This window comes from Sparus aurata, chromosome 1 (genome assembly GCF_900880675.1).
Source record: "Sparus aurata chromosome 1, fSpaAur1.1, whole genome shotgun sequence".
Classification (NCBI taxonomy): domain Eukaryota; kingdom Metazoa; phylum Chordata; class Actinopteri; order Spariformes; family Sparidae; genus Sparus; species Sparus aurata.
In genome coordinates, this window is record NC_044187.1 from 10,065,105 (window position 1) to 10,090,744 (window position 25,640).

The 25,640-nt window shown below is 40.9% G+C and overlaps 3 protein-coding genes across 9 annotated transcripts in view; all 3 read left to right on the forward strand.

Annotated features, from left to right (window-relative positions):
• LOC115584648 (zinc finger protein 665-like) overlaps positions 1-17,375 on the forward strand; it is a 43,359-nt gene extending 25,984 nt beyond the window's left edge. For all 3 annotated transcript variants that reach the window (XM_030422204.1, XM_030422220.1, XM_030422211.1), the window contains 3 exons: positions 2,320-3,318; positions 6,174-6,356; positions 14,627-17,375. In XM_030422204.1, coding sequence (XP_030278064.1) covers positions 2,320-3,318; positions 6,174-6,356; positions 14,627-15,852 — 2,408 coding nt within the window. In that variant the 3' untranslated portion in view covers positions 15,853-17,375. The remainder of the gene's footprint in view (positions 1-2,319; positions 3,319-6,173; positions 6,357-14,626) is intronic.
• Positions 701-6,209, forward strand: LOC115585023 (zinc finger protein 664-like). Its single transcript, XM_030423026.1, has 2 exons — positions 701-1,916; positions 5,272-6,209. The coding sequence occupies exons 1-2, from the start codon at positions 1,745-1,747 to the stop codon at positions 6,186-6,188; spliced, it is 1,089 nt and encodes a 362-aa protein (XP_030278886.1). The 5' UTR covers positions 701-1,744; the 3' UTR covers positions 6,189-6,209.
• The window catches only part of LOC115584746 (zinc finger protein 345-like), a 24,547-nt gene continuing 12,026 nt past the window's right edge, over positions 13,120-25,640 (forward strand). The window contains exons 1-3 of one of the 5 annotated variants that reach the window (XM_030422430.1): positions 13,127-13,430; positions 13,595-14,653; positions 25,410-25,568. In XM_030422430.1, the coding sequence (XP_030278290.1) occupies positions 13,259-13,430; positions 13,595-14,653; positions 25,410-25,568 (1,390 nt within the window). In that variant the 5' untranslated portion in view covers positions 13,127-13,258. Of the gene's footprint in view, positions 13,431-13,594; positions 14,654-19,090; positions 19,611-19,773; positions 22,481-24,399; positions 24,834-25,196; positions 25,569-25,640 lie in introns of those variants that run through there. The other 4 variants (XM_030422412.1, XM_030422421.1, XM_030422440.1 and 1 more) reach the window with 4 other exon arrangements.

Here is a 25,640-nt window from a genome sequence, read left to right on the forward strand (position 1 = left end):
CCATATAACAACTTCCTGGTATTTTTTGAGTGAGTACTATCATTCTGAACAGAAATTACTTTCTATTTACTAGAAATCTGAAATTAAAAGGAAATATTATCAAAACTCTGAAATCTGAAATTTTACATCAGAACTTCCTGGTATTATCTGAGTGGCTCTCTGAGGTGTTTAGTATCATTCTAAAGTGAAAGTAGCATTTGGAAACAGTTAGTTTCCTTTTGATGCAAATCTGAATTGGAGGGAAATATTGACTATTAAGTGGACTTTTATTTTGAAATTCCTCATCAGATGCTCAAGTTGGACTAATTATTCACACAATTAAAATGCAATGGCCTCCAGCTTCTGAGGCTTCAATGTCATCAGAATTAGGATAATGAATTAGTAAAATGAATTACCGGTAAGTTAATAATCAATTACCGTAATTAATTCCTTTAATGCTTAAGTAATTCGTTATCTCATCGACTAATGAATGAATTCATGTGAATTGTAGATTCAAGAAATTCTCTTGGATGTCACAGATGAAAAAGCATGTGAGAATACATGAAGGTGAAAATCTGAGTACCTGCAAACTCCAGGAGGTTGGTCAGACTTAAAGTTGCTGTAAGAGATATTTTGTCATCAAGATGAGTGGTATATAGTTCTATATTCCGCCATCAATCACTACAAATTATTAATATATGTATATCCTGGTGAGGAGCAGTATAACTTCAACAGCTGTCAGACAGAAATACTTTAGTCTGAGTCAGCTGCTAAGGTACATCAGATAACTGTCAGAGGTGAGGAGCTGCATTGTTGCAGAAGTTTTGCTCAAATCACTTCCTCAGAAAGACAGCAGAGGATCAGCACACACAGGACAAACCATCAATGAAATGCTGTATGCAACAGCTACGTCTCTGTAGATCAATGTGTACAATTTCCCAATGAGATGAGGCTACAAGTTAAATGTGTTAGTGTAATGATGTGGAACAATTTTTTTTTAACATTATTATTCAGGTCTGTTGAACTTTTGAATTATTTGTGTTCACTACTTCAGTAACATGAGTGGACTGTGAACTGCTGAAGCGAAGAAACTCTCTCGAATGGTGTTGGAGCCTTTTGTCAGCAGCATGTCATCTCATTTTGTACATGTATGTACTTTTGTGTGTTGTGTGATGTTCTGCTGTTTTTGATCTTGTGCATTAATTCACACAATAAGGCTACAAGGTTTAAACTTAAGTCTAAACCTGTAAAGCTTCAGTTTAATTTAGAAAACATTTTTTGTGCATTAAGTAGTTTCAGTTTAAGTTACATGTACTTCTACTTCGCCACATTTCACAAAAAACTTCTGTAATCTTTAAGTGGCTACATTCACTTCAGAGCTATATTTACTTTGTTAAATTATTTTTTACATACAAAAATAACTGTGACGGTGAACAATGTTACATGCAGAAGAAAATGCTCTTACACGAAATTGAACCAGAAGTCAAATTAATTCTGGGTGAGTTGACATGGAATTACCTCAATGATATTGATATTCAAACTGCTACAACCCTGATGAAAAGGGTTAAAATGCGGTAGTAAAAATGTCAGCAACTGTGGGCGGAACAAAACCGAACATAAATTCCACCGACGGACCGTGAACAGTGTAACACCACGCGGAAGTAAACAAAAGAACGTTGATACTCGCCGAACTTTAACGTGTTCACTGAAACAGGCTGGTTTATTTGTAAAACTTAGAGCTGACTTTGTTGTTGTAAATTAAAAAATGTCTTCTGTCGAGTGTTTGAGAGGTTTCATCAATGAGCGACTAACTGCTGCTGCTGAAGAAATATTCAGAGTTTTTCAGAAAACTATCGTCGAGTACGAGGAGGAGATCGACCGTCAGCGCAAACTGCTGGATGTCGTCTGTAAACCCGAAATAAAGTTACACAGGATAGGTGTGTAGAACTTGATTATTCGGGCAATAATTAGAAAAAATATAATTGTAATATTTAAAATCCCAGATGTTTAAATACACAGGGGTCTTAATCTGCCCGCCTGTGTGTATTTCTTATTCACCATCACAGTAGTATCCTCTTCCTTTTACTCTGTGTACCCCAGAGCTCCCACAGCAGCGTGTCTGTACGGAGGACGAGGTTCTGGCTGACCAGCTGCTCTGTAACCAGGAGAGGAACTCCAGTCTGGACCAAGAGGAACCAGAACCTCCACAGATTAAAGAGGAACAGGAGGAACTCTGCAGCAGTCAGGAGGGAGAGCAGCTTGTACTGAAGCAGGAGACTGATACCTCTATGTTGATTCCTCCTTATGAAGAAAGTGACCACAGTGAACCAGAACCAGAAAGTGACCACAGTGAACCAGAACCAAACAGTGACCACCAGCTCCTCTCTCACAACTCTCATGTTGCTGAGAGCCAAGATCAGGAAGGAGGCAAACATGGAGACTCAGGATCAGCTAGAGCTGCAGAGCCAGAACCAAAGAAAAGGCTTAAAGGACACGGAGGTATAAATTCCTACAAATGTGATACATCTGGGAAAATGTTTAAGTATAACTGCAACTTTAATTTGCACCTGAGAGTTCACACAGGTGAGAAGCCATATTTGTGCAACACCTGTGGGAAAAGATTCAGTCACAGATCAACATTATACAGTCATAAAAGACTCCACACAGGTGAGAAACCATACTGTTGCAACACCTGTGGAAAGGATTTCAGAACTTCTAGTAAATTGTTGGACCACATGAGAGTTCACACAGGTGAGAAGCCATATCTTTGCAAAACCTGTGAAAAGGGTTTCAGATCTTCTAGTAACTTGTTGGACCACATGAAAATCCACACAGGTGAGAAGCCATTTCCTTGCAAAACCTGTGGAAAGGATTTCAGAACTTCTAGTAACTTGTTGGACCACATGAAAATCCACACAGGTGAGAAGCCATTTCCTTGCAAAACCTGTGGAAAGGATTTCCGAACTTCTAGTAAATTGTTGGACCACATGAGAGTTCACACAGGTGAGAAGCCATTTCCTTGCAAAACCTGTGGAAAGGATTTCAGATCTTCTAGTTACTTGAAGCTCCACATGAGAGTTCACACAGGTGAGAAGCCATATCCTTGCAAAACCTGTGGAAAGGATTTCAGAACTTCTAGTAACTTGTTGCGCCACATAAGAGTCCACACAGGTGAGAAGCCATTTTCTTGCAAAACCTGTGGAAAGGATTTCAGAACTTCTAGTAATTTGTTGGACCACATGAGAGTCCACACAGGTGGGAAGCCTTACCGTTGCAACACCTGTGGGATGAGGTTCTGTTCATCATCACAGATGAAAAGTCACATAAAAATTCATGAAGGTGAAAATGTGTTTACCTCCAGTCTGGACCAAGAGGACCCAGAACCTCCACAAACACAGAGACTCGGGATCAACTAGAGCTGCAGAGCCAGAACCAAAGAAAAGAAATGATGTTCACAATAGTAAAAGGCTTTTTAAATGTGACACATGTGGGAGAGATTTTATCCAGAAGGCTGACTTAAATGATCACCTTACAGTCCACACAGGTGAAAAGCCATTTTCTTGCCAAACCTGTGGAAGAGATTTCAGAACTTCTACTGACTAGATGATCCACATGAGAAGCCACACCTTTACAACACCTGTGGTAAAGCTTTCCAACGGAGCCAAATCTTGTTGGACCACATGAGTGTACAAACAGGTGAGAAGCCTTACCTTTGCCAAACCTGCGGCAAGAAATTCTCTTAGAAGTCACAAATGAAAAGGCACGTAAGAATACATGAAAGTGAAAATCTGAGTACCTGCGAAACCCAGGAGGTTGTTCAGACTTAAACCTGCTGTAAGGGATATTTTGTGATCAAGATAAGTGGTAAATAGCTCTATATTCCAACATCAATCACTGTCACAGATTATTAATATATATCCTGGTGGGGAGCAGTATAACTTCAACAACTGTCAGACAGAGATGCTTCAGTCTGTGTCAGCTGCTAAGGTACATCAGATAACTGTCAGAGGTGAGGAGCTGCATTGTTGCAGCAGTTTTACTCAAATCACATCCTCAGAAAAACAGCAGAGGATCAGCACACACAGGACAAACCAATGAAATGCTTTTTGCAACAGATAACGTCTCTGTAATTGAATGCATACAATTTGCCATTGAGATGAGGCCACCGTATGTAAGTGCAATGATGTAGAAAATTTTTAACATTATCTTTGAGGTCTGTTGAACTTTTGAATTATTATATGAGTGGACTGTGAACTCTGCTGAAGCTGAGAAACTGTCTCCTGTGGTGTTGGAGCCTTTTGTCAGCAGCATGTCATCTGATTTTATACTTTTATGTACTTTTGTACGTAACGTGGTGTTCTGCTGTTTTTTGATCTCATGTATTCTCACAATAAAGCTACAAGGTTCAAACTGAAGTCTAAAGGTGTAAAGCTTCAATTAAATAAAGAAAACAAACTGTGTTTGTGCTTTAAGTAGTTTCATTTTAAGTTACTTGTACTTCTACTTCTCTACATTTCCCAAAAACCTTTGGTAATCTTTAAGCAGCTACATTTACTTGAGAACTATATTGTCTTTGGTAGGTTATTTTTTACATACAAAAACAACTCTGGGGTGAACAATTTTAAATGCAGAAAAATGCTCTTACAAGAAATTCCATGACAAGAACCGGAAGTCAAATTAATTCTGGGTGAGTTGACATGGAATGACGTAAATGATACTGAGATACAAACTGTTACAGTCCTGATGAAAAGGGTTAAAACGCGGTAAGTAAAAATGTCACCAACTGTGGACGGAACAAAACTAAACAGTAATTCCACCGACGGAAGGTGAAGAGTGTAACACCACGCGGAAGTAAACAAAAGAACGTTGATACTCGCCGGACTTTCACGTGTTCATTGAAACAGGCTGGTTTATTAGTGAAACTTAGAGCCGACTTTGTTGTTATATATTAAAAATGTCTTCCGTCGAGTGTTTGAGAGGTTTCATCAACGAGCGACTAACTGCTGCTGCTGAAGAAATATTCGGAGTTTTTCAGAAAACTATCGTCGAGTACGAGGAGGAGATCGACCGTCAGCGCAAACTGCTGGATGTCGTCTGTAAACCCGAAATAAAGTTACACAGGATAGGTGAGTAGAACTTGATTCGGGCAATAATTAGTAAAAAAAAAATATAATTGTAATATTTATAATCCCAGATGTTTAAATACACAGGGGTCCTCATCTTCTCGCCTGTGTGTATTTCTTATTCACCATCACAGTAGTATCCTCTTCCTTTTACTCTGTGTACCTCCAGGGCTCCCACAGCAGGATGTCTGTACGGAGGACGAGGTTCTGGCTGACCAGCTGCTCTGTAACCAGGAGAGGAACTCCAGTCTGGACCAAGAGGAACCAGAACCTCCACAGATTAAAGAGGAACAGGAGGAACTCTGCAGCAGTCAGGAGGGAGAGCAGCTTGTACTGAAGCAGGAGACTGATACCTCTATGTTGATTCCTCCTTATGAAGAAAGTGACCACAGTGAACCAGAACAAGAAAGTGACCACAGTAAACCAGAACCAAACAGTGACCAACAGTTTCTCTCCCACAACTCTCATGTAGCTGAGAGCCAAAATCAGGAAGGAGGCAAACATGGAGACTCAGGATCAGCGAGAGCTGCAGAGCCAGAACCAAAGAAAAGACTTAAAGGACACAGAGGTAAAAATCCCTACAAATGTGATACATCTGGGAAAATGTTTAAGTATAACTGCGACTTTAATTTGCACCTGAGAGTTCACACAAGTGAGAAGCCATATTTGTGCAACACCTGTGGGAAAAGATTCAGTCACAGATCAACATTAAACAGTCATAAAAGACTCCACACAGGTGAGAAGCGATACTGTTGCAACACCTGTGGAAAGGATTTCAGAACTTCTAGTAAATTGTTGTACCACATGAGAGTCCACACAGGTGAGAAGCCATTTCCTTGCAAAACCTGTGGAAAGGATTTCAGATCTTCTAGTAACTTGTTGGACCACATGAGAGTCCACACAGGTGAGAAGCCATATATTTGCAAAACCTGTGGAAAGGGTTTCAGATCGTCTAGTAACTTGTTGGACCACATGAAAGTCCACACAGGTGGGAAGCCTTACCAATGCAACACATGTGGGATGAGGTTCTGTTGGTCATCACAGATGAAAAGGCACATAAAATTCATGAAGGTGAAAATGTGTTGACCTCCAGTCTGGACCAAGAGGAACCAGAACCTCCACAGATTAAAGAGGAGCAGGAGGAACTCTGCAGCAGTCAGGAGGGAGAGCAGCTTGTACTGAAGCAGGAGACTGATACCTCTATGTTGATTCCTCCTTATGAAGAAAGTGATCACAGTGAACCAGAACCAGAAAGTGACCCGCAGTTCCTCCCTCATAACTCTCATGTAGCTGAGAGCCAAGATCAGGAAGGAGGCAAACATGGAGACTCAGGATCAACTAGAGCTGCAGAGCCAGAACCAAAGAAAAGAAATGATGTTCACAACAGTGAAAGGCCCTTTAAATGTGACACGTGTGGGAGAAATTTTAAGCGGAAGGGTGACTTAAATGATCACCTTACAATCCACACAGGTGAGAAGCCATTTTCGTGCAACTGCTGTGGGAAAAGTTTCAGAATGAGAAAATCATTAATTCTTCACATGAGAGTTCACACAGGTGAGAAGCCATTTTCCTGCAGAACCTGTGGAAAGGATTTCAGATCTTCTAGTAACTTGTTAGACCACATGCGAGTTCACACAGGTGGGAAGCCATTTCCTTGCAACACCTGTGGGACAGAATTCAGAACTAGATATTCATTAAGTCTTCATATGAGAGTCCACACAGGTGAGAAGCCAATTTATTGCAAAACCTGTGGAAAGGGTTTTAGATCTTCTAGTAACTTGTGGACCCACATGAGAGTCCACACAGGTGAGAAGCCATATCTTTGCAAAACCTGTGGGATGAGGTTCTGTTGGCAATCACAGATGAAAAATCACATGAAAATTCATGTAGGTGAAAATGTGTTGACCTCCAGTCTGGACCAAGAGGAACCAGAACCTCCACAGATTAAAGAGGAACAGGAGGAACTCTGCAGCAGTCAGGAGGGAGAGCAGCTTGTACTGAAGCAGGAGACTGATACCTCTAAGTTGATTCCTCCTTATGAAGAAAGTGACCACAGTGAACCAGAACCAGAAAGTGACCACAGTGAACCAGAACCAGAAAGTGACCAGAGTGAACCAGAACCAGAAAGTGACCACAGTGAACCAGAACCAGAAAGTGACCACAGTGAACCAGAACCAGAAAGTGACCACCAGTTCCTCTCTCACAACTCTCATGTAGCTGAGAGCCAAGATCAGGAAGGAGGCAAACATGGAGACTCAGGATCAGCTAGAGCTGCAGAGCCAGAACCAAAGAAAAGAAATGATGTTCACAATAGTAAAAGACTTTTAAAATGTGACATGTGGGAGAGATTTTACGCAGAAGGCTGACTTAAATGATCACCTTACAATCCACACAGGTGAAAAGCCATTTTCTAGCCAAACCTGTGGAAGAGATTTCAGAACTTCTACTGACTAGATGATCCACATGAGAAGCCATACCTTTACAACACCTGTGGTAAAGCTTTCCAACGTAGCCAAATCTTGTTGGACCACATGAGTGTACAAACAGGTGAGAAGCCTTACCTTTGCCAAACCTGCGGCAAGAAATTCTCTTAGAAGTCACAGATGAAAAGGCACGTAAGAATACATGAAAGTGAAAATCTGAGTACCTGCGAAACCCAGGAGGTTGTTCAGACTTAAACCTGCTGTAAGGGATATTTTGTCATCAAGATAAGTGGTAAATAGCTCTATATTCCAACATCAATCACTGTCACAGATTATTAATATATATCCTGGTGGGGAGCAGTATAACTTCAACAACTGTCAGACAGAGATGCTTCAGTCTGTGTCAGCTGCTAAGATACATCGGATAACTGTCAGAGGTGAGGAGCTGCATTGTTGCAGCAGTTTTACTCAAATCACATCCTCAGAAAAACAGCAGAGGATCAGCACACACAGGACAAACCAATGAAATGCTTTTTGCAACAGATAACGTCTCTGTAATTGAATGCATACAATTTGCCATTGAGATGAGGCCACCGTATGTAAGTGCAATGATGTAGAACATTTTTAACATTATCTTTGAGGTCTGTTGAACTTTTGAATTATTATATGAGTGGACTGTGAACTCTGCTGAAGCTGAGAAACTGTCTCTTGTGGTGTTGGAGCCTTTTGTCAGCAGCATGTCATCTGATTTTGTACTTGTATGTTCTTTGTGCTACGTGGTGTTCTGCTGTTTTTTGATCTCATGTTTTTTTTTCTCACAATAAAGCTACAAGGTTCAAACTGAAGTCTAAAGTTGTAAAGCTTTGATTAGATGAAGAAAACAAATTGTTTTGGTGCTTTAAGTAGTTTCTATATAGTTTCTTTCTAAAACTGTTGTAATCTTTAAGCGGCTACATTTACTCTTTATTCATTTTAACCCTTGTGCCCTCCTTAAAAAAACTTCCTCTAACCACCTTCGTGGCAAAAATGTACACGCACAAAATCTGCCATAAAATCCTCATACATCAATATTTTTTTCTGCTTTTTTTGCTTGAATCCCTTAATCAACTTGTTCCCTGATCAAAATAATCAAATATTCATTAATTTTCAGGATTTTAACCCTTTAAATGCCAGTTATAATTATCTATAAAAAACCCACCAAAAATGTATTATTTTCCATATACTAAGTAGTAGGCTGATGGGGCTTTAGTGGTGATTAGAGTCTTTGATATATCAACGATTTCCAACAAAATTGATTTGATTGCATTAGTATATTTTATGTAGTAACAAATACTCCCTCTAACCACCTTTGTGGCCAAAAATGCCCCATTGACTTCCATTAAAACCACATTTTTTAATCTCACTGCCATTACAGTATAAAACCATGCATTCTGTAATGTCAGCATGCCATTTTCAAGAAAACTAGTTATATTTGACATTTTTGATGTGTTTCACCAGATTGAACCATTTTCCCCATTGTAGGCCGATGCATGAAATTCTTGTATTTTTGCCAGTTATATTATGGAGCCGGGTGACTACCAGGGTTAAAATCCTGAAAATTATTGAATATTTGATCATTTTGATCAGGGAACAAGTTGACTAAGGGATTCAAGCAAAAAAAAAAGCAGAAAAAAATATTGATGTATGAGTATTTTATGGCAGATTTTGTGCATGTACATTTTTGCCACGAAGGTGGTTAGAGGGTGCAAAATGCATTACAGGAAAATAAAAGACATGTAAGAGTAAAAGACACTGGATTTCAAAAATTTGACTAAAAAGAAGAGTTCCTACAAAAATCCATGCCACAAGCTGTAACACAGCCAAAATGATCGCTAAATCAAAAAAAAAAGTTGAGAAAAATGTACAAAAATGCCAGAGGAGGGCACAAGTGTTAATTTCACCTGTCTGAGTATTTCCTGACCACAGTAACGAATCATTATGCACTGATAACCACCTGCCCATAAATTACTGTGCACTCTTATCCACCAGCCTGATTTGAGTCTAAGACACTGTGATTTTATTGCTATGCACTTTTAGATCCCGAGTTTTACCCCTGTCCAGGAGGTACTCGAACAGCTCTCCATTATAAAGGGTTAAATCCCTAAACCTAGGTTGCTTAAAAACTGGGAATTGAAACAGGGATTTCTTAAGCTGGTGGTGAGGAGACTCGCCTAGCTTCTAACTGCCTGAATCCGAACATCTACCCTGCTTCCTCTGGTTTGGCACCTGTCATGAATAGCCCTGGCGTCAGATACGGCCACCAGCCACGCCCGTTATAGCAGCTGTCCTCTAAATTATCAGTCCACTTGGTCTGGTGCTAGGTTGGATTTTAAGGGCTTTTGGTAAACCCTAAGGGACAATGTGGTAGGCTAGAGTAACCTTTAAGAACCTTTAAGATATTTTGCACACTATAACACCTAACTTTTACTTCCATCAAAGAGATATAAAATCAATGTCCACAACTTTTACTTTAACTATATTATGTAGGTTTTATTGCATGGACTTTAGCAAGGGCAAAGCATACAGCGCAGTACTTATTTCAGGTACCATCAATCATTATCAAAAATCCTTATTGATAAATCACAATACTTTAACTAACAAATTAATCTAAAAGAGCTGAGGCCTGGTTAGAAATACTTACATTTAGGTGAGATGGAGAGGGTCAGGTCTTTCCATGGCTTGCCTTTCCCCTTCCTGCTGAAAGTCCTTGAGGCGAATCACAACCCCGGCTGAGGTCTCTCAGTTTCCCCAAAGTCCAAACTTCACGCCAGCAGAGTGAACAAAAGTACTCCAATATCCAAATTGTAATCCACAGCATGTTGGTAAAAATGGTTAATCTGTTGTGCTCTTAATTCCTTGGTCTATTTCTGCCGAAGATTTCTTGAAGTCCTTTCTGTGATGTTTAGGCTGCTCACATTCTCCGTCTCAGGTGTTTCTTCAAGGCTGGAGCGAGTGGAAGAACCAACTTTGGTCCGTGCTTCTCGGTTTATAGACTCTCTTGCTTCGGACAGTGGCTCGGTTTTATGTCCTTATCAGAACATTTTCTCAGCATCTCTCCGTTCACTGGCTAATAAACCCTTGATGATGGTTATCAATTTCATAGCGCTTCGTTACGAAATGATTGTCTTGTTCTCGAGGCCGAGGCGTGCCCTTTCCTCTTCTCCTCATATTGACCTTATCAGTTCTTTAACACTTTCTCATGACCTCAGCTCAACACCGTTTCTTTACTGATTTTCATCAGATTTCTAAACTTCAATACATTGTTTTCCCTCATGGTTACCCATTGTACATTGGCATTTTACTATACTTAGTGACATAGAGAGCCTTGAGTGTAACACTTCTTCTTTTCCCATACACAGTGTTGTGTCACGTTCTCTTCACTTTCTCCTCCAACACAAACTTAAAATAATAATTTAACATTCCCTTCATTACACATTCCTTTACTGTAATTATGGCAAACACAATGCAGCAAGCAGAGCTTTTATATACTTCGGAATCATTTCAGGACAATGTATAATGTCCATTTCTTGTGTTCGTACACTGTACACTGTCTCCGTGTGTGTGTACTTACTAGTATTTATATTAGACAGGAGTAAATGGATCTCAACTATTTTTACAATATCTAATTAATAAATAAATAGATTGATAAATAAATAGAACCTGCTCTGCACCAAACAGCAGACAGACAGTTAGAGGCTAGCTGGTGAACATATCAAGGACCATTCAACATGATTATACTACAATTACAATGGAACAGAGCGTATTTATTTTTTCATTCTCTATTTATCTTCTATTAGGCAAACTAATGTCAAGAGCCCTCAGCAGTATAAATAAGAAAATTCTCATGTTGGAAATTAGCAAATCTCGTAATTCTTGTAATTGTGATCCTGCCACAATCCTTCACCTGAGCAAGAACCTTTGAATCTGGAGGGATCAACTATCATCATTCAAAAATGATATTGTCCACTAGCTAACGTTTAACGTGAACACAGAGCTGATTAATGGCCCCTGAGGCCCCTGGACATATAAATATACTTGTAATATAGGACCTAAGATGGCGCCACGGACGGTTGCCTCGGTGTGTTGGTGCGCTCTGTTTTTTTCTTGTTTCGTGTGTTAATTCAGTTTTCGGCTGTGATACCCAGGGCTCTTTCACTACAGAACAACTCCAGCTGGTCTCTTTCCCACTTGTCCTCTTTCTTCTGTGGAATTATTGGACATTGTGGTTCATGGTGTGCTAATTTTGAAAATTAAAGCCCTCTAAAGTTTCAGAGGGCTTCGATTTTGAAAGTCCATATCAGAACTTCCTGGTATTATTTGAGTGAGTACTATCATTCTGAACAGAAATTACTTTGTGGAAACAGGGAGTTTCCTTTTAATAGAAATCTGAAATTAAAAGGAAATATTATCAAAACTCTGAAATCTGAAACTTTACATCAGAACTTCCTGGTATTATCTGAGTGACTCTCTGAGGTGTTTAGTATCATTCTAAAGTGAAAGTAGCATTTGGAAACAGTTAGTTTCCCTTTGATGCAAATCTGAATTGGAGGGAAATATTGACTATTAAGTGGGCTTTTATTTTGAAATCCCTCATCAGATGCTCAAGTTGGACTAATTATTTACATAATTAAAATGCAATGGACTCCAGCTTCTAAGGCTTCAATGTGATCAGAATTAGGATAATGAATTAGTAAAATGAATTACCGGTAAGTTAATGATCAATTAATTAATTCCTTTAATGCTTAAATAATTAATTATCTCATCGACTGAATGAATGAATTCATGTGAATTGTAAATTGTGTTCATAGGTCGGTGCTTTTAATTCTAATTCCATTCTTGGACTACTCAGACTTTAAAGTTCACCTTACAATCCACACAGGTGAGAAGCCATTTTCTTGCAAAACCTGTGGAAGAGATTTCGGAACTTCTAGTAACTTCTTTACTCACATGAGAAGCCACACAGGTGAGAAGCCATACCTTTACAACACCTGTGGTAAAGCTTTCAGACGTAGCCAAATCTTGTTGACCCGCATGAGCGTTCACACAGGTGAGAAGCCTTACCTTTGTCCAACCTGCGGCAAGAAATTCTCTTGGATGTCGCAGATGAAAAGCATGTAAGAATACATGAAGGTGAAAATCTGAGTACCTGCGAAACCCAGGAGGTTGTTCAGACTTAAACCTGCTGTAAGGGATATTTTGTCATCAAGATAAGTGGTAAATAGCTCTATATTCCAACATCAATCACTGTTAAAGATTATTAATATATATCCTGGTGAGGAGCAGTATAACTTCAACAGCTGTCAGACAGAGATGCTTCAGTCTGTGTCAGCTGCTAATGTACATCAGATAACTGTCAGAGGTGAGGAGCTGCATTGTTCCAGCAGTTCTGCTCAAATCACATCCTCAGAAAAACAGCAGAGGATCAGCACACACAGGACAAACTATCAATGAAATGCTTTTTGCAACAGCTACGTCTCTGTGATTCAATGTATACAATTTCCCAATGAGGTGAGGCTACAGCAACTGTGGGCGGAACAAAACAAAACATAAATTCCACCGACGGACCGTGAACAGTGTAACACCACGCGGAAGTAAACAAAAGAACGTTGATACTCGCCGAACTTTAACGTGTTCACTGAAACAGGCTGGTTTATTTGTAAAACTTGGAGCCGACTTTGTTGTTATATATTAAAAATGTCTTCCGTCGAGTGTTTGAGAGGTTTCATCAACAAGCGACTAACTGCTGCTGCTGAAGAAATATTCGGAGTTTTTCAGAAAACTATCGTCGAGTACGAGGAGGAGATCGACCGTCAGCGCAAACTGCTGGATGTCGTCTGTAAACCCGAAATAAAGTTACACAGGATAGGTGAGTAGAACTTGATTATTCGGGCAATAATTAGAAAAAATATAATTGTAATATTTATAATCCCAGATGTTTAAATACACAGGGGTCCTAATCTTCTCACCTGTGTGTATTTGTTATTCACCATCACAGTAGTATCCTCTTCCTTTTGCTCTGTGTCCCTCCAGAGCTCCCACAGCAGGATGTCTGTACGGAGGACGAGGTTCTGGCTGACCAGCTGCTCTGTAACCAGGAGAGGAACTCCAGTCTGGACCAAGAGGAACCAGAACCTCCACAGATTAAAGAGGAGCAGGAGGAACTCTGCAGCAGTCAGGAGGGAGAGCAGCTTGTACTGAAGCAGGAGACTGATACCTCTCTGTTGATTCCTCCTTATGAAGAAAGTAACCACAATGAACCAGAACCAAACAGTGACCACCAGTTCCTCTCTCACAACTCTCATGTAGCTGAGAGCCAAGATCAGGAAGGAGGCAAACATGGAGACTCAGGATCAGCTAGAGCTGCAGAGCCAGAACCAAAGAAAAGACTTAAAGGACACAGAGGTAAAAATCCCTACAGATGTGATACATGCGGGAAAATGTTTAAGTATAACTGCGACTTTAATTTGCACCTGAGAGTTCACACAGGTGAGAAACCATATTTGTGCAACACCTGTGGGAAAAGATTCAGTCACAAATCAACATTAAACAGTCATAAAAGACTCCACACAGGTGAGAAGCGATACTGTTGCAAAACCTGTGGAAAGGATTTTAGAACTTCTAGTAAATTGTTTGACCACATGAGAGTTCACACAGGTGAAAAGCCATATCTTTGCAACACCTGTGGAAAGGATTTCAGATCTTCTAGTAACTTGTTGGACCACATGAGAGTCCACACAGGTAAGAAGCCTTACCGTTGCAACACCTGCGGAAAGGGTTTCAGATCTTCTAGTAACTTGTTGGGCCACATGAAAGTCCACACAGGTGAGAAGCCTTACCGTTGCAACACTTGTGGGATGAGGTTCGTTTGGCCATCACAAATGAAAAAGCACATCAAAATTCATGAAGGTGAAAATGTGTTTACCTCCAGTCTGGACCAAGAGGAACCAGAACCTCCACAGATTAAAGAGGAGCAGGAGGAACTCTGTAGCAGTCAGGAGGGAGAGCAGCTTGTACTGAAGCAGGAGACTGATACCTCTATGTTGATTCCTCCTTATGAAGAAAGTGACCACAGTGAACCAGAACCAGAAAGTGACCACAGTGGACCAGAACCAGAAAGTGACCACCAGCTTCTCTCTCACAACTCTCATGTAGCCGAGAGCCAAGATCAGGAAGGAGGCAAACATGGAGACTCAGGATCAACTCGCGCTGCAGAGCCAGAACCAAAGAAAAGGCTCAAAGAACACGGAGATATAAATCCCTACAAATGTGATACATCTGGGAAAATGTTTAAGTATAACTGCGACTTTAATTTGCACCTGAGAGTTCACACAGGTGAGAAGCCATATTTGTGCAACACCTGTGGGAAAAGATTCAGTCACAGATCAACATTAAACAGTCATAAAAGACTCCACACAGGTGAGAAGCGATACTGTTGCAAAACCTGTGGAAAGGATTTCAGAACTTCTAGTAACTTGTTGGACCACATGAGAGTTCACACAGGTGAGAAGCCATATCTTTGCAAAACCTGTGGAAAGGGTTTCAGAACTTCTAGTAACTTGTTGGACCACATGAGAGTCCACACAGGTGAGAAGCCATATCTTTGCAAAACCTGTGGAAAGGGTTTCAGATCTTCTAGTAACTTGTTGGGCCACATCAAAGTTCACACAAGTGAGAAGCCATTTCCTTGCAAAACCTGTGGAAAGGGTTTCAGATATTCTGGTAACTTGTTGGACCACATGAAAGTCCACACAGGTGAGAGGCCATTTCCTTGCAAAACCTGTGGAAAGGGTTTCAGATATTCTGGTAACTTGTTGGACCACATGAAAGTCCACACAGGTGAGAAGCCTTACCGTTGCAGCACCTGTGGGATGAGGTTCTGTTGGCCATCACAGATGAAAAGGCACATAAAAATTCATGACGGTGAAAATGTGTTGACCTCCAGTCTGGACCAAGAGGACCCAGAACCTCCACAGATTAAAGAGGAGCAGGAGGAACTCTGCAGCAGTCAGGAGGGAGAGCAGCTTGTACTGAAGCAGGAGACTGATACCTCTACGTTGATTCCTCCTTATGAAGAAAGTGACCACAGTGAACCAGAACCAAACAGTGACCACCAGCTCCTCTCTCACAACTCTCATGTAGCTGAGAGCCAAGATCAGGAAGGAGGCAAACATGGAGACTCAGGATCAACTAGAGCTGCAGAGCCAGAACCAAAGAAACAAAACGATGTTCACAACAGTAAAAGGCTTTTTAAATGTGACATGTGGGAGAAATTTTACGCGGAAGGCTGACTTAAATGATCACCTTACAATCCCCACAGGTGAAAAGCCATTTTTTTGCCAAAGCTGTGGAAAGGATTTCAGAATAGAGTTCTCAACGGGTCAGCCCGGCCCGACAAGCCCAACCGGACCCGCAGGTTCGGGCCGGGTTCGCGTAAAGTAACGATAACAAGTGTATGAGGAAAACAATGTAGGCGCGTGGGGGGTCTGGTTCGGGCAGACAATTCATGCTGATGTGTCGGGCTGCGTCGGGTTCGGGCTTAAAAACCAGCGGGCCGGGCTGGGTCGGGTCGTAATTTTCAGGCCCGTTGAGAACTCTATTTCAGAACTTCTACTGACTAGATGGTCCACATGAGAAGCCACACAGGTGAGAAGCCATACCTTTACAACACCTGTGGTAAAGCTTTCAAACGTAGCCAATTCTTGTTGGACCACATGAGTGTACCGACAGGTGAGAAGCCTTACCTTTGCCAAACCTGCGGCAAGAAATTCTCTTGGTAGTCACAGATGAAAAGGCACGTAAGAATACATGAAGGTGAAAATCTGAGTACCTGCGAAACCCAGGAGGTTGTTCAGACTTAAACCTGCTGTAAGGGATATTTTGTTATTATCACAAGTGTTAAAGAGTGCTACACTCCAACGTCAATCACTGTTACAGATTGTTTGTCCAGTAACCCATGTCACTCCTCCACCTGCTCATGCAGTAGAAGAGAACAGACATTTTCTGGTATGTCTGACCACTCTATCCAATCAGGACAGAGAACTCCATAAAGAGGCGGTCCTGTCTGCTTTGAACACTCAGAGAGCAGGAACCTCCTGTTGGCTGTCATGTCTGCTGATTACTGCTAAACATTCATGTGGTGATGTTAAGAGGAGAGAGGGGATTGTAAACTGCAGAATGGACACAAAGTTAGCTGAACCTAAAACAACAGTTACAGAGGTTTTAATCATTAGTAGATATTCTGGTGAGGAGCAATATAACTTCAACAACTGTCAAACAGAGATGCTTCAGTCTGTGTCAGCTGCTAAGGTACATCAGATAACTGTCAGAGGTGAGGAGCTGCATTATTGCAGCAGTTTTGCTCAAATCACATCCTCAGAAAAACAGCAGAGGATCAGCACACACAGGACAAACTATCAATGAAATACTTTTTGCAACAGCTACATCTGTAAATGAATGTATACAATTTCCCATTGAAATGAGGCCACTGTATGTAACTGTAAGGATGTAGAACATTTTTAACATTATCTTTGAGGTCTGTTGAACTTTTGAATTATGTGTGTTCACTACTTCAGTAACATGAGTGGACTGTGAACTCTGCTGAAGCTGAGAAACTCTCTCTAGTGGTGTTGGAGCCTTTTGTCAGCAGCATGTCATCTGATTTTGTACTTTTATGTACTTTGTACTTTATGTGGTGTTCTGCTGTTTTTTGATCTCATGTATTTATTCTCACAATGAAGCTACAAGGTTCAAACTGAAGTCTAAAGGTGTAAAGCTTCAATTAAATAAAGAAAACACTGTTTTTGTGCTTTAAGAAGTTTCATTTTAAGTTACATGTACTTCTACTTCTCTACATTTCACAAAAAACTATTGTAATCTTCAAGCGGCTACATTTACTTGAGAGCTATATTTACTTTGGTTAATGATTTTTTACATATAAAACAACTCTGGGGGTGAACAATGTTAAATGCTGAAAAAATGCTCTTACACGAAATTCCATGACATGAACCGGAAGTCAAATTAATTCTGGGTGAGTTTACATGGAATGACGTAAATGATACTGAGATACAAACTGTTACAGCCCTGAATACTTTATTTGCACTATAATAACTGTAGGAGAGGATTGGATTATTGTTTCTGTGTGACTGGAATTGGAACATCAACATGTGACATCTTAATATAATTTTATGCAAAGACCTGTTGCCAACCCAGTCCTGCACATTGCACCTGTACCTGGCACTGTTTTTTGGTGGATCCTGCTCCACTTTCCTCCTCCTCCTTCTCCTGTCCCCCCTCATCTGTCTCTTCCTCCTCCTCCTCACTCCTAAGACTGGCATTATCCAGTCCTTCCTCATCAACTCCATGACTGACACTGGCCTTGTCAGCTAATAATAACAATAACAGCAACAAAGATAAACTTTATGGCACTTTTGCAAATAATTCACAGTGTTAGAACACAAATACAATATAAAAATCAACATAAAAGTGCCACACACACACACACAGACGGTAAATAAATTACTCAAATTAATGTATTTTTCTTGAGCTGGTAAAAATTGCTATACATTAATGTAGAAACAGAACAGAAAAACAGGATGTATAGCCTATATATTAAAATATTATCTTTTTAACTTTGAACAAAGACTCCCTCCTGAAATATGTTTTCTTTTGCAATAAGGAAATGTGTGCGTTTTTCTGGTCAGCCAGTGTGGATTTTATTTTTAATTGATAAAGCAGATTAATGATCTATGCAGGTGTAACAGGTGTTCAACAGAAAGCACATTTAAACCAATGAGACGTGTTTGTTTGCTTTGTTTGTTTGTTAAAAGCAAAACAAACACGTCTCATTGGTTTGAATGCGTTTTATGTTTTTGTGGCGTTTATGTTTTGAGCACAACACAACACAAAACACTCCATCTGCAATCTATGCAACGGGAGCATCTGCAAAAAGTTTCAACACGGCAATGACGTCATTGATCGGATCGGTGAATTAAGACATTACACTGATCTCACAAATTGCTCAAAATGCAAACTATCGTCCGATCCGATCAGCGGACAGCCAAGTTCTGTGTGCCCTGAACACATCCAAAAACACAAACTAGAGTCCTCAACAGGCCTGAAAATTACAACCCGGCCCATCGCAGCCCGACATATCGGCATTGGGTCTGCTGCTGGATCCCGGTCTTCACTGGCCTGGCTGACTGTAGCCGCGCTGACCTTCACCCCTCCACCACTAAAAGCTCTGTTAATATGGAGTATTAGGCTGCATCCTGTGTTAACCTTTTTTCCCTTAATTTTTTTTTTAGCTCCAGCCAACTCTTTCTACGCCTTATTTCTTTTTAACATGTTTGCTATGTTTAATTTGTCCCGCTCCTCGTTCTTATTTTTCTTTAATTAAACAGGAATATAACGGTTTAATGACTGACTGAGCGGCTGAGCCAATCACGTTTCAATAGAAACAAGTATCAGATCAAGTTGGGAGGGGCCGCTCGTATCTCCCCTCGATATGCAAAATATGAGATTGACCCAGTCTGACGTTCCACTCTGTGCCACCTGCGGCTGTTTTATTGGGTGAAAAAATGTTCCGGCCACCGGCCGGTTCGGCCTGGAACAGACCGGCCGTTCGGAAATACTCCCGAGCCTCCCGATGGCCAGCCCGCCCCTGGCCCTGATGAAAAGAGTCAAAACACGGTCTGTAAAAATGTCACCAACTGTGGGCGGAACAAAACTAAAAAGAAATACCACCGACGGACCGTGAACAATGTAACACCACGCAGAAGTAAACAAAAGACCGACCCTAGCTGAACGTTCATGTTTTCATTGAAACAGGCTGGTTTATTAGCAAAACTTGGAGCCGACTTCGTTGTTAACATTAAAATGTCTTCTGTCGAGTGTTTGAGAGGTTTCATCAACGAGCGACTAACTGCTGCTGCTGAAGAAATATTCGGAGTTTTTCAGAAAACTATCGTCGAGTACGAGGAGGAGATCGACCGTCAGCGCAAACTGCTGGATGTCGTCTGTAAACCCGAAATAAAGTTATACAGGATAGGTGAATAAAACTGTTTTATATAAAAATATAAATGTATATATATTATGTATATTTAATATATATGTATGTATATGTATGTATAATCCTTAATCTGCCCCCCTGAGTGTATTTCTTATTCACCATCACAGTAGTATCCTCTTCCTTTTACTCTGTCTCTCTCCAGAGCTCCCACAGCAGCGTGTCTGTATGAAGGACGAGGTTCTGGCTGACCAGCTGCTCAGTAACCAGGAGAGGAACTCCAGTCTGGACCAAGAGGACCCAGAACCTCCACAGATTAAAGAGGAACAGGAGGAACTCTGCTGCAGTCAGGAGGGAGAGCAGCTTGTACTGAAGCAGGAGACTGATACCTCTCTGTTGATTCCTCCTTATAAAGAAAGTGACCACGGTGAACCAGAACCAAACAGTGACCACCAGCTCCTCTCTCACAACTCTCATGTAGCTGAGAGCCAAGATCAGGAAGGAGGCAAACATGGAGACTCAGGATCAACTAGCGCTACAGAGCCAGAACCAAAGAAAAGAAATGTTCACAATAGTAAAAAGCTTTTTAAATGTGACACATGTGGAAGAGATTTTAAGCTGAAGTCCAACTTGAAGGTTCACCTTAGAACCCACATAGATGAGAAGCCATACTTGTGCAACACATGCGGGATAAGATTCAAACTGAGAATGTCATTAATTCATCACATGAGAGTTCACACAGGTGAAAAACCATTTTCTTGCAACACCTGTGGGAAAGAATTCAGAATTAAAAAAACATTAAGTCTTCATATGAAAGTTCACACAGGTGAGAAGCCATTTTCTTGCAACACCTGTGGAAAGGATTTCAGATCCTCTAGGAACTTGTTGGACCACATGAGAGTTCACACAGGTGAGAAGCCATTTCCTTGTAACACCTGCGGGAAAAGATTCAGAATTAGACAATCATTAAGTCTTCATATGAGAGTCCACACAGGTGAGAAGCCATTTTCTTGCAAAACCTGTGGAAAAGGTTTCAGATCTTCTAGTAACTTCTTTAACCACATGAGAGTCCACACAGGTGAGAAGCCATTTTCTTGCAAAACCTGTGGGAAGGATTTCAGATCTTCTAGTAACTTGTTGAGCCACATGAAGGTCCACACAGGTGAGAAGTCATATCTTTGCAAAATCTGTGGGAAGGATTTCAGATATTCTGGTAACTTGTTGGAACACATGAAAGTCCACACAGGTGAGAAGCCATATTCTTGCAGCACCTGTGGGATGAGGTTCTGTTGGCCATCACAGATGAAAAGTCACATAAAAATTCATGAAGGTGAAAATATGTTGACCTCCAGTCTGGACCAAGAGGAACCAGAACCTCCACAGATTAAAGAGGAGCAGGAGGAACTCTGCAGCAGTCAGGAGGGAGAGCAGCTTGTACTGAAGCAGGAGACTGATGCCTCTATGTTGATTCCTCCTTATGAAGAAAGTGACCACAGTGAACCAAAACCAGAAAGTGACCACAGTGAACCAGAACCAGAAAGTGACCACAGTGAACCAGAATCAAACAGTGACCACCAGTTCCTCTCTCACAACTCTGATGTTGCTGAGAGCCAAGATCAGGAAGGAGGCAAACATGGAGACTCAGGATCAACTAGAGCTGCAGAGCCAGAACCAAAGAAACGAAATGATGCTTACAATAATGAAAAGCCCTTTGCATGTGACACATGTGGGAGAGATTTTAAGCGGAAGGCTGACTTAAATGCTCACCTTACAATCCACACAGGTGAGAAGCCATTTTCTTGCAACTGCTGTGGGAAAAGTTTCAGAATGAGAAAATCTTTAATTCTTCATATGAGAATTCACACGGGTGAGAAGCCATTTTCTTGCAAAGCCTGTGGAAAGGATTTCAGATCTTCTTGTAACTTGATGATCCACATGAGAGTCCACACAGATGAGAAGCCATTTTCTTGCAAAACCTGTGGAAAGGATTTCAGATCTTCTGGTAGCTTGTTGAGCCACATGAAAGTCCACACAGGTGAGAAGCCTTACCTTTGCCAAACCTGCGGCAAGAAATTCTCTTGGCCGGTACAGTTGAAAAGGCATGTAGTACATGAATGTAAAAATCTGAGTACCTGCAAAACCCCGGAGGTTGTTCAGACTTAAACCTGCTGTAAGGGATATTTTGTTATTATCATAAGTGTTAAAGAGTGCTACACTCCAACGTCAATCACTGTTACAGATTGTTTGTCCAGTAAGCCATGTCACTCCTCCACCTGCTCATGCAGTAGAAGAGAACTGACATTTTCTGGTATCTCTGACCGCTCTATCCAATCAGGATAGAGCAGGAACCTCCTGTTGGCTGTCATGTCTGGTGATTACTGCTACACATTCATGTGGTGATGTGAAGAGGAGAGAGGGGATTGTAAACTGCAGAATGGGCACAAAGTTAGCTGAACCTAAAACAACAGTTACAGAAGTTTAATCATATATCCTGGTGAGGAGCATTATAACTTCAACAGCTGTCAGTCAGAGATGCTTAAGTCTGTCTCAGCTGCTAAGGTACCTCAGATAACTGTCAGAGGTGAGGAGCTGCATTGTTGCAGCAGTTTTGCTCAAATCACATCCTCAGAAAAACAGCAGAGGATCAGCACACACAGGACAAACCAATGAAATACATTTTGCAACAGATAACTTCGCTGTAATTCAATGTATACAATTTCCCAATGAGATGAGGCCACAAGTTACACATGTAAGTGTCATGATGTAGAACATTTTTAACATTATCGTTGAGGTCTGTTGAACTTTTGAATTATTACTATGGACACCTCTATAGCAGAGCTATAGGTGTCCATATTGGGCTGTGCGGAGTAAATGTGTAAAGCTTCAATTAAATAAAGAAAACAAATCTCGAATGGTGTTGGAGCCTTTTGTCAGCAGCATGTCATCTGATTTTCAGTGTTGGGGAGACTTACACTACATGTAGTTGAACTACATAGCTTAATTACAATTTGATGTAACTTGCTGGTAGTTAAATTACATTCATATTTTGTGCTGCCTCAAGTATTTCAACTACAATTCAGGGTTTTCAATGATTGTGTATGGCGGAATGTTCGTGCAGCAGAGTGGAGAGGGCCAACTGACAGAGTGAGCGAGACTCAACAAACCGCTCAGAAATTTTCTCTTTCCGTGACGATCCTGGCCACAAATTAGGCTCAAAAACAGTGATATTTCCCAGAGTTGTAGCCACACTTGTCTTCTTTCTCCCAATGTGTCTACTTTATCGGTAGTATTTACGGTTTTGGGTTTATCGACCGCTAACCGTCAAGAGTAGGTCCCAACTGTCCTATGCACTCCAATGTAAATCGGGAGGAGGATTTTCAAAACTGCACCCTTTTTTAACTTGCTGCTATCACCACATTTCTGAAGCTAGGACCACAAAACTTGATGAGTGTGTTCTTTAAGGCCTTTCTGGCTTGATCGTGAACATTTTTGCTCGATATCATGTATGATTTTGACCAAATAGCGTTAGTTTGACGTCCTAGATGTGAGGCAGAAATGACCCTCAAATCAGCTGGCCCAGGCACCGTTGCTACGGGCCCTTGCCAACGTCACCTAGCAACCGAGATCAGCTGGGCCAAAAGAGAGTGAAGAGGATTTTCAAAACACACAGACGCACACAACCACAGACACACATAGACACACAACCACAGACACACAGACAGATACTCACACACATACAGACGCACACACAACCACAGACACTCGGAACACAAACACACAACCACAGACAGACACACACACAGACACACAAAATGTGTATTTAAAAGCACTTTTCTACACAAATTTAAGCTCTCTCTCTCTCTGTCTCACTGTCTCTGTCTGTGACTCAAGCACTTTCCAACACAAGTTTAAGCTCTCTCTCCCTCTCTCTCTCTCTCTCTCTCTCTCTATTTTTCCATAATACAACTTTTGGCACTTAATTTCTACCTCACCTTTGAGCGCATCCAGACAAATTATCCATTCAAACGTGCGTCTCGGTCACACGTTTGATGTGCTTCTACTCTTCTTCATAGACATGAATGAGACCAGGTGAAAAGATCGAAAAAAAAGATTTCAAAGTTCGACATTTCTGGCATACGTTGACCAAGACACACCATTCAAACTTTAAAATGTAGATACAAGTCCAAATTATCAACGTGGGATTCAACTTTTGCTGTAGCTTTCATAGTTTTTTCGTCACTGGACAAAGCGCACAGCCCACTCTCGCGATTTCCCAGCGGGGAATTGTCTAGTATTTTCTTTCATATACACCTGTTGATTTATTTAACGCCGACTTAAATGAGTATAATGAGTCTAAACAGTTGCTGAAGCTACTTTTTTTAGCAGTAGTTTTACAAACTACATTTCTCCAGGCATAGAAATGTAGTTTGTTTAAACTACTGCGAGGATGAATTACATGTAGTTTTACAAGCTACGCTTGCAAAGTAGCTTCCCCAACACTGCTGATTTTATACTTTTATGTACTTTTGTATGCTACGTGGTGTTCTGCTGTTTTTTTGATCTTGTGTATTTATTGTCACAATAAAGTTACAAGGTTCAAACGGAAGTCTAATGCTGTGAAGCTTTAATTAAATAAAGAAAACAAACTGTTTTTTGTGATTTAAGTAGTTTCATTTTAAGTTACATGTACTTCTACTTCACATTTCACAAAAAAATATTGTAATCTTTAAGCTGCTACAAACTCTGACGGTGAACAATGTTAAACGCAGAAAAAACGCTCTTACAAGAAATTCCATGACATGAAACGGAAGTCAAGTTAATTCTGGGTGAGTTCACATGGAATGACGTAAATGATACTGATATACAAACTGTTACAGTCCTGATGAAAAGGGTCAAAACACGGTCTGTAAAAATGCCACCAAATGTGGGCGGAACAAAACCAAACATACATTCCACCGACGGACCGTGAACAGTGTAACACCACCCGGAAGTAAACGAAAGACCGTTGATATTCGCCGAACGTTCATGTTTTCGCTGAAACAGGCTGGTTTATTAGTGAAACTTGGAGCAAGCGTTGTTGTTATACATAGAAAATGTCTTCTGTCGAGTGTTTAAGAGGTTTCATCAACAAGCGACTAACTGCTGCTGCTGAAGAAATATTCGTGGTTTTTCAGAAAATTATCGTCGAGTACGAGGAGGAGATCGACCGTCAGCGCAAACTGCTGGATGTCGTCTGTAAACCCGAAATAAAGTTACACAGGATAGGTGAGTAAATTGATTATTCGGGAAATAATTGCAATAAAATAATTGTAATATATGTGATATATGTTTACAGTGTTGGGTGTAACGCTTTACAAAGTTGTAACGCGTTACTTTATTCAGTAACGAGTAGTGTAAGGCATTACAGTTCTGAATGTAGTGATCACATTACAGTTCGTACAGCTCGTTCCTTACGTTACATTGCTAGTCGCACGCATCACACACAGCGGGCTGGGGGAGAAGCCCCAGATATATGTAGATATAGTCCCATTAGTTTAAATACATAAGGGTCCTAATCTGCTCACCTGTGTGTATTTGTTATTCACCATCACAGTAGTATCCTCTTCCTTTTGCTCTGTGTCCCTCCAGAGCTCCCACAGCAGCGTGTCTGTACGGAGGACGAGGTTCTCGCTGACCAGCTGCTCTGTAACCAGGAGAGGAACTCCAGTCTGGACCAAGAGGAACCAGAACCTCCACAGATTAAAGAGGAACAGGAGGAACTCTGCTGCAGTCAGGAGGGAGAGCAGCTTGTACTGAAGCAGGAGACTGATACCTCTATGTCGATTCCTCCTTATGAAGAAAGTGACCACAGTGAACCAGAACCAAACAGTGACCACCAGCTCCTCTCTCACAACTCTCATATAGCTGAGAGCCAAAATCAGGAAGGAGGCAAACATGGAGACTCAGGATTAGCTAGCGCTGCAAAGTCAAAATCAAAGGAAAGGCTTAAAGGACACAGAGGTAAAAATTCATACATATACACAAACATGTATGTATGTACGTACGTACGTACGTGTATGTATGTATGTATGT

Coding starts and splice junctions, on each gene's coding strand:
- LOC115585023 (XM_030423026.1), top strand. CDS start 1,745: ATGTCTTCTGTCGAGTGTTTGAGAGGTTTCATCAATGAGCGACTAACT. Junction 1,917..5,271: donor AATAAAGTTACACAGGATAG/GTGTGTAGAACT, acceptor GTGTACCTCCAG/GGCTCCCACAGCAGGATGTC.